This window comes from Formica exsecta, unplaced genomic scaffold (genome assembly GCF_003651465.1).
Source record: "Formica exsecta isolate Colony F162 unplaced genomic scaffold, ASM365146v1 scaffold2, whole genome shotgun sequence".
In the NCBI taxonomy this organism is placed as follows: Eukaryota; Metazoa; Arthropoda; class Insecta; order Hymenoptera; family Formicidae; genus Formica; species Formica exsecta.
Window position 1 is genome coordinate 5,211,674 of NW_021849297.1, and position 9,274 is coordinate 5,220,947.

The 9,274-nt window shown below is 37.2% G+C and overlaps 1 protein-coding gene across 8 annotated transcripts in view; it reads left to right on the forward strand.

Moving 5' to 3' along the window:
- Positions 1 to 9,274, forward strand: part of LOC115234230 (leupaxin) — a 41,592-nt gene that overhangs the window by 29,139 nt on the left and 3,179 nt on the right. For 6 of the 8 annotated variants that reach the window (XM_029805088.1, XM_029805083.1, XM_029805082.1 and 3 more), the window contains 6 exons: positions 3,188 to 3,365; positions 3,810 to 3,942; positions 4,197 to 4,398; positions 5,915 to 6,205; positions 6,293 to 6,466; positions 6,987 to 7,217. In XM_029805088.1, the coding sequence (XP_029660948.1) occupies positions 3,188 to 3,365; positions 3,810 to 3,942; positions 4,197 to 4,398; positions 5,915 to 6,205; positions 6,293 to 6,466; positions 6,987 to 7,217 (1,209 nt within the window). Of the gene's footprint in view, positions 1 to 1,651; positions 1,830 to 2,273; positions 2,407 to 3,187; positions 3,366 to 3,809; positions 3,943 to 4,196; positions 4,399 to 5,914; positions 6,206 to 6,292; positions 6,467 to 6,986; positions 7,218 to 7,389; positions 7,996 to 9,274 lie in introns of those variants that run through there. The other 2 variants (XM_029805090.1, XM_029805089.1) reach the window with 2 other exon arrangements.

Here is a 9,274-nt window from a genome sequence, read left to right on the forward strand (position 1 = left end):
AATTTATTGCGCGTGGTAATCTAATAAATTTGGCCGCCTTTGTGTTTCGTTTTCAGAAATTCGATTATTAGCTATTTGTCTATTATTTATTTGGCGATTATATTTGTGTGAAAAATTATTATTTTGGATCTATCAATAATTATGACAAATATATTGAAAAATATAATTATATACTTATAAAGTTGCACTAAATGTGTGCCGTGCAATTCTAATATATATATAATACTACTCGTGATTTTAATCGCAGAAGATTAATAGTTGTTATCTCCCACAAATAAAAAAATTATAATTTTAAAAAGAACGTTTTAATTTATATATATATTATTTGTGGGCGATAATTAATAGTCTTTTGCGATTAAAATCGCGAGAAGACTAGCTATCATGGTGACTTGTTTTTATATGGGATTATTAAAAACAGATCACGCTACATCTTTGTATGCATTTTACAAATTCTCTTCAAAGAGTCGTAAGATCTCCAATTTATGATTATGCATGGTTGCGACTCACATTTGGCCATCGATTAGCATGACGTCAAGTATTAAATTTAATTTTGGTAAACAAGTCAGAACGACCTCGTGTGTGTGGTTGATTTCGTAATTGGAATATCTGTGGTTTAGTTATTAAAACATGGTATCTCTTTAACATTGTAATTTGAACATAGACAATGTTTATAATTAGTAAACATTATGCATATATATATATGTACTCACACAAACGCACACACATTTATTTAATTTAATTGCATGTGACTTTATATTTTTATACAAAATATATATAAATTTTATAAATTAGCTTTATTGTTTTTTTAAATAGTATAATTATTATAAATATGTCAAAAATTGTCTAACAATAAGTGTGATAAATAATTCAATTATCGATGCTCATCAAATTTGTTGACTTGCAGAAACGATATTTATTATATGTAATTATTTATTCTGTAAATAATTTTATTATTTATCGATCTAAACAGGAGAGCGATTGCGATCTTTTTTAGAATATTTTTTTCGTTGCTAAAAGCAATCTAAAATTGACTCCATCGAAACGAAAAAGGCCACATCGTCCTCCTCGTCCTGAACGACGAGATTCCATATTCATAATGATTCTAGTGACATCATGTTTCTAAATAATAATGCACTTTACGCAAACTTGGCAGGCCATCGCTTTTTGTCGATTAACAAGCCAAGTGCACCTGGCGAAACATAGAAAATCGTGCAGCTGCCGTTCAAGCCATCTTGGTACAATCCATTCATCCGAAGAAACTCTCATCAAGAGCTATTAATTTTTCTACCCGCTTTCGGCGTTTTACTGTCACATTTACGTCGTATTATTTTATAATCAGATCAAGTATTAAATAAATATCTGCTATTAAGCTTGATACAACGTGAAATTGAAATAGCTGAATTATCAAATATTAAAATTGAAATAAATTTTACGCGTCATGAAAAATAAATAAGAATGTTGAATAGATAAGATAGAAAGAGCAAATTTTTTAGCGAATGGAAATTATTAATGATTGCATTAAAATTCATTTGAGGCAATAAAAAATTAATAAAGAAACCGACATCTCTTTGAGACGATGAGTATATATCTGTTTCACGAAGAAGCCTTTGAAGCTGTTAACATTCATCGCCACTTTGCCCGCATGTTATAGCCGACTTACCAGAACCGCGAGGCGATAGAAGAAACCATCGGTAAAACCGGAAGTGCGTCTTACACCCAGACGGGCACCGGGAGCAAGATGCCTTCCCTCAATAACAATCTTTCCGAGTTGGACACTCTCCTGCAAGACTTGAGCAATGCGCGCTATAATGCCCACTTTCAGGAAAGAGGTTGGCTCTTTATCTAAATTCTTAACCCTTTCCGAACGATCAATTTGGTCGATAAATCTCTTTTTAATTACCAAAAGTTTTACAAATCTGAAACAGTGGAAAGTAAAGGCCTTTTCACGAATTAAATCTCAAAGATGCAAAAATAATCTTATTCTTTATTTTATTTCAATTCGATACAACTTTGATAAATTTTTAATTTGTTAATCTATCTGATGAAAATATCGAATGCAATAGATAAAATATTTGTCGGACAGAAATTTACGATAATATCTGTAATAAGAGAGTACAATCTATCTATAAGAGGGGATAGAAAAAAACATATTTTGAGATTATATTTCTTTCAAACAGAATTAATTTAAAGTATTACCGAACCATTTTCGGGAAGGGTCAAATATGATCTCGGCAGGAGCGATTTTTATCGAACAAATGGCTTGATGATTATAGACAGTCGCGTGTCCACAACAGGGGTGAACGGGGGCGCGACCAGCCCCATGCTCCGTTCCCCGAGTAGTATGTCGGCCTCTCGACCCACCGTCGACTCGTTGCTCGAAGAGCTAAGCACCGCAGTGCCTAATGGGTGAGCTTTCTGTTTGTGTGCGCAAATTAATCCTAGAACAATGTAAACTACATATTAAGCGGCTTGCTTTTAAACGAACATCTAGCTCTCGATTTGCATGAATCATTTCGGGATTGAAATTATATGTATAGCGATTCCGACGAGTTCAGCATAAAAAAATCGCAAACTTTTATACCGGAGATTATAATGGCGGATTTCAATTCTCGGATTAACTCGCGTTCGGTGTAAAACGGAAACTGTTGTCCCTCGAGCAGAGAGTATCCCGCCGATGGAAAGGTGAGGGTCACCATACAGGAGACGTCCACGGAGATACAGCCGGTTTATGATGGCTATCCCTCCAGTCAGCAGCCGTTCAAGCCATCTTGGTACAATCCATTCATCCGAAGAAACTCTCATCAAGAGCTATTAATTTTTCTACCCGCTTTCGGCGTTTTACTGTCACATTTACGTCGTATTATTTTATAATCAGATCAAGTATTAAATAAATATCTGCTATTAAGCTTGATACAACGTGAAATTGAAATAGCTGAATTATCAAATATTAAAATTGAAATAAATTTTACGCGTCATGAAAAATAAATAAGAATGTTGAATAGATAAGATAGAAAGAGCAAATTTTTTAGCGAATGGAAATTATTAATGATTGCATTAAAATTCATTTGAGGCAATAAAAAATTAATAAAGAAACCGACATCTCTTTGAGACGATGAGTATATATCTGTTTCACGAAGAAGCCTTTGAAGCTGTTAACATTCATCGCCACTTTGCCCGCATGTTATAGCCGACTTACCAGAACCGCGAGGCGATAGAGGAAACCATCGGTAAAACCGGAAGTGCGTCTTACACCCAGACGGGCACCGGGAGCAAGATGCCTTCCCTCAATAACAATCTTTCCGAGTTGGACACTCTCCTGCAAGACTTGAGCAATGCGCGCTATAATGCCCACTTTCAGGAAAGAGGTTGGCTCTTTATCTAAATTCTTAACCCTTTCCGAACGATTAATTTGGTCGATAAATCTCTTTTTAATTACCAAAAGTTTTACAAATCTGAAACAGTGGAAAGTAAAGGCCTTTTCACGAATTAAATCTCAAAGATGCAAAAATAATCTTATTCTTTATTTTATTTCAATTCGATACAACTTTGATAAATTTTTAATTTGTTAATCTATCTGATGAAAATATCGAATGCAATAGATAAAATATTTGTCGGACAGAAATTTACGATAATATCTGTAATAAGAGAGTACAATCTATCTATAAGAGGGGATAGAAAAAAACATATTTTGAGATTATATTTCTTTCAAACAGAATTAATTTAAAGTATTACCGAACCATTTTCGGGAAGGGTCAAATATGATCTCGGCAGGAGCGATTTTTATCGAACAAATGGCTTGATGATTATAGACAGTCGCGTGTCCACAACAGGGGTGAACGGGGGCGCGACCAGCCCCATGCTCCGTTCCCCGAGTAGTATGTCGGCCTCTCGACCCACCGTCGACTCGTTGCTCGAAGAGCTAAGCACCGCAGTGCCTAATGGGTGAGCTTTCTGTTTGTGTGCGCAAATTAATCCTAGAACAATGTAAACTACATATTAAGCGGCTTGCTTTTAAACGAACATCTAGCTCTCGATTTGCATGAATCATTTCGGGATTGAAATTATATGTATAGCGATTCCGACGAGTTCAGCATAAAAAAATCGCAAACTTTTATACCGGAGATTATAATGGCGGATTTCAATTCTCGGATTAACTCGCGTTCGGTGTAAAACGGAAACTGTTGTCCCTCGAGCAGAGAGTATCCCGCCGATGGAAAGGTGAGGGTCACCATACAGGAGACGTCCACGGAGATACAGCCGGTTTATGATGGCTATCCCTCCAGTCAGCATGGCTCGCTGAGTCGAACCGAGGTTCAGAGGAGTTATTCTAATGGTCATACCGCGAGTAACGCTACCAAGGAGCTGGATGATCTAATGGCTTCGCTTTCCGAATTCAAGGTACATAACTTAACCATGTGTAATGCTATACATAACGCGAATGACCCTTTCGGAGCGGTTGATAAAGGCTGCATATCTCATTTGCAAATTAATAAATTATTGAAATATTGAAAAAAAATGATAGAAAATTTTACATTATAATGCTTGAAAAAAAATGTCGTTCCAAAAGATTGAATAACTCTTTCGATATTTCTTACGTTATCATAAACGCGAAATTGCCAAAGAAACTTCCAGGAGTTCATTGTTGAATAAAATTGTTTACACTTTTTTTTATCGTTTAATCTCGTACCGAAAGGGTTAGCGCACATCTCATTTTTTGTTGCTTCTCGTCTGCATTGTGTACATAACCGGATAACTGAAAGTAACATCCAAATAATTTGCACATTTCGGAAGATTTATCTATTGTGTGTTCGAATAAACCTAAATAAATTAAACTTAAATTAAAGAAGATTAAAATTCAATTTTATCGGAAATATATAGTAGGAATTAATAAAATCTCATCTAATTTTTGATAGGATGGTGTTTAGATGGTCACAAATATTTTTTTTTTTTTGGAAAGCTCACTTTAAAGCATTTTAAATGTATTTTTTTTTTAAGAATGTAAGAGACGATTTACGAATAATTTTTTCGATTGTCTCTCCAAGAGTTCTGTGGCATAAACCGTCCATTCCAAAACATCCCTTATACGGATCTACATATAGTTATCAACGAAACAGATACAGACTTATCCCTGATTCTGTCGCCACTTTGATTTACCGCGGAATCGGAAAATACCGAGGCGTTAAATCCACTCCTGCCCATTCTTGGCTCCCCATGTTACGAAAATAACCATCCTCACCACCGTCGCGCCCTTCCTCCTGTCCACTCCTTTTTCTCCGCGTCACCAATTTTCCGCGACCACGGGAGAAGGGAGAATCGTGAAGACGAAGTCACCAAAGAGGTGGGGCGTCGACGTGGGGCGAGACGACGTTACCCGCTGAAACACCCGGAGCTTTCGGCCAGTCTGCAAGCTCGCCCGTGGCGATCGACATCTTCTTACTTCTTATCTACCATCATCTCCGTAGGTCTTCGTTCCATTTCATTCAACATCTCGCGAACTCGCGCCTTGACATCCTGTCCGACATCGACACTTTTCTCTCACCTTGTCCGTCGAATCTCCGTTCGCGATTCAACCTTGAATCATCTTTTCGCACCTTGACATGTCTGTCCTACGTACACAAGCATACAGATACACGTGATACAGAATTACGCGGGAAACTCATTATCGAAGATTCAGTACTGTCGTACGAGTGTAATCCGGTTTTTCGAGAAATTAATCTTGAAAACTGATAAAATTTTTCTCCGCGATGTCTGTTATCTTTCGGCGATCCAAGATAATAGACATCGCCTTTTCAACTTCTTATTACTTTATTTTCTTATCTCCAAAATTGCACATCGAAATCAGTCTCGGTTTTTCTGATGGAAGGTTAACATCTGGATTTACACACTCGATCCTACAATTCGCATATCATTGCAGATCAACAGCACTCATCAGCACCAGACAGTAACCGACTCCCCGTACGCGAAGCCCAACAAGGCTACCAAAAGCTCGCAGAGTCCACTGCCCATCGGCGAGGGCACGCAGACCCGTGTCCACATCACCGAGACCCACACAACTCATCTCTATCAACCGGGGGAGAGCCAGCCCCTCAAGCAAAACCAGTTGGATTCTATGCTTGGTAATCTTCAGGCTGACATGAGCCGCCAAGGTGTCAATACTACTCAGAAGGGATGCTGCAACGCCTGCGAGAAGCCCATCGTGGGTCAGGTAGCCGTCAGCTACATCTTGAAAGCCGATCCCGACAATTGGATATTCTCTCATTCTCTCTGATTTGATAACATTGTATCTACGCAGGTGATAACGGCTTTGGGCAAAACGTGGCATCCCGAACATTTTACGTGTACCCACTGCAACCAGGAATTAGGGACGCGAAACTTCTTCGAAAGAGAGGGCCATCCTTACTGCGAGACGGACTATCACAATTTGTTCTCACCCCGTTGCGCTTACTGCAACGGGCCCATTCTCGATGTAAGGATTTTAAAATCATTCTAAGAGTTTTCTTGAGGGAAAAAGTATAAGTCATAATGGTGGATTCTACAGATACGATCGAGATGAGGAACGTTGGTAGAGAAAGAGTAATAAAGAGGACTCGATATAAATCCTCATCCCTCTTCATGTATCCTCGAATTTAATTTTTCATCTCTTGACGTTCATAGGACAACGAGACAATAAATTTGTCAAGTTTGAACTTGATCAACTCGTTCATGAACTCAATATATCAATTTTTAACACTAAAATAACTGCAGAATATCTGATTAATTCATCAACTTGAAGTTTTAATTGAATGGAATTTCTTTTTCTAGATCATACCAATTATGATACAAGCAAAGAGAAAGGAGAAAATTAATTAATCATTGTTCAATTCAAACACGAGCAAATTTACTCTAAAACGGTCGATAATCTTTACTTGACGATCTATACTTTTTTTCTTCAGTCCCCTAAATATTTCGTCAAGCAAATTCGCAGTTGCAAAAAAGATTTTTTCTAGAAATGCGTGACCGCCCTGGAGAAGACCTGGCACACCGAGCATTTCTTCTGCGCTCAGTGCGGCAAGCAGTTCGGCGAAGAGGGCTTCCACGAGCGAGACGGTAAGCCTTACTGCCGCGAGGACTACTTCGACATGTTCGCTCCTAAATGCGGCGGTTGTAATCGCGCCATTATGGAAAATTACATATCTGCACTCAACAGCCAGTGGCACCCGGATTGTTTCGTCTGCAGGGTAGGTATCGCATTCGCACGATTTGTCAATCTTATATCACAAAGTTTTATTTTCAGCACAAGTTTTACGAGAGTCCATTGGTGTTTTCCTTTCCCCTTCATGCGTAGCCTAGAAAACGCGAAAAATTGCAGAGAAAAAAATCGCGAAAGACACTAAACTCTGACAATTACAGGATTGCAAGAAGCCGGTCTCTGGAAAGTCCTTCTATGCAATGGAAGGACAACCGGTGTGTCCCAAGTGCGTCGGAGTAGATGACGACGAGGAAGAAGAAGAGCAGGAGGCGTAAAAAAGTCGCGTCGTTGTCGTCGTCGTCTTGTCAATTTCTCATGTCGAAGTCCCTGAATTTCTTTGTTACCCCATCGTCCAACCACTCTCCGCACGATTATATCGCCCCTTGTATGCCCTCCGGCTCTATGAATGCGGAGCCGATACCCCGCTGATTTTTCGATAGGTGATTTAGCTGGCGCTGATCAAGACCGGGAACGAGGAACGCCGACTACAAATCATCGTTGTTTCGATTCCGCGTTGCAAACACGCACAGACAACACCGCATTACACTTTGCACTGCACACTCTTACGGGGCATACTCTCGGCAAGCAAGCTTGAAGTTCAAGATTGCTGCTTTCGTTTTCGACGCGCCTTGACATTGCGTCGCGGCTCTTGACAATGGAAAGGAATTCTGTCGAGCTGCGCAGAAATACTATTAGTACTATATGTGAGAAGTAAAGAAATAAATTTTCCTCACCCACTCATTCCCATCCCTTCCCCTCAAAAAAAAGAAAACAACCCCAAAACAAAAAGACACACACGAGAGTCGGCTGTCTCGCACACACGTATACACACAGCTACTCGGAGACGTTGCGTGATGCGCGTCTTGTGGCAACATATGCGAGGAAGAGCCAAGCTGAATGCTACAATGTCGCAGATGCATAATTACATTCCTTAAATCGTTATAGTAACAACAAATGAAACAGATTGACATTAAAAATCATTTTATAAAAAGTAAAATGATTAATTTGATTTCCCTTAATTAAAATAATTTATCTTTTTAAAAAACCTTTTTTTTAGAATTGATTGGATATAATATAATGTAAATACAAAATAATTGTGTATTTCATTTTTTAGTTCAAGTTTATTAAATTAATTGGAGCAAGTTAGAAAAATGTGAAATTAGAAATCCGATTCATTTGGTAGTACTATAAATTTTTTTATCATCTACAGATGAAGGCAAAGTGATGGCAGTTAACGAATATGATTTTGTTGATGCTTCTTTGCCATTTTAAATTCAACACGGAACTTGTTCCGTCCAAGACCTGTGATCGATATTCAAGATAGTGTATAGTACATATGCTACATTAAAGAGAGAGTGTATATAGTATACACAGAATGATTCTGAGTTGCTGTCTATCTTTCTCTTGTATTTTGTGAAGATATACAAGTATATATAATAAAATCAATAATAGGTTTTATATCAACAATAATAATTTACATATATATATGTATGTATGTATGTATGTATGTATGTATGTACGTATATATGTACATATGTAAATTATTATTATTGATAGAAAACTAATTATTGATTTTATTTTTATATTTTTAAAATATTATGGTTTGATTATGTATTTTTAGATATTCAGAGATCAGAAAGATGATCATTACGAACCATTTTGTATATACATAATAAATAGTTAATAACAAGTGGACGTATATATACACGCTCCCAAAATTTTATATCGGTATATTATTTTTTTGCATTTAATCGATTTAGTAAAAGAGGGAATAATTGAAACAATAATTATATTAAACATTAAAATTCAACTAATTTAAACTTCCGAAGCGGAGAGAAGTAGTAAAGGGAGGGGGGAAGAGGAGAATCCTATTACTTAATATCTTAAGATAAAGATTTCGTATTTGAGAAAAATATTAATTATTGAAGTCGAGAATTGCTGAACAATAAACGACATTGATTAAATTCTTTGCGGAAATTTTAGCAATTCGTTAAGACTACTGGTATTGATATATATCTCACACAAAAGGCACACTCAGTATATTCG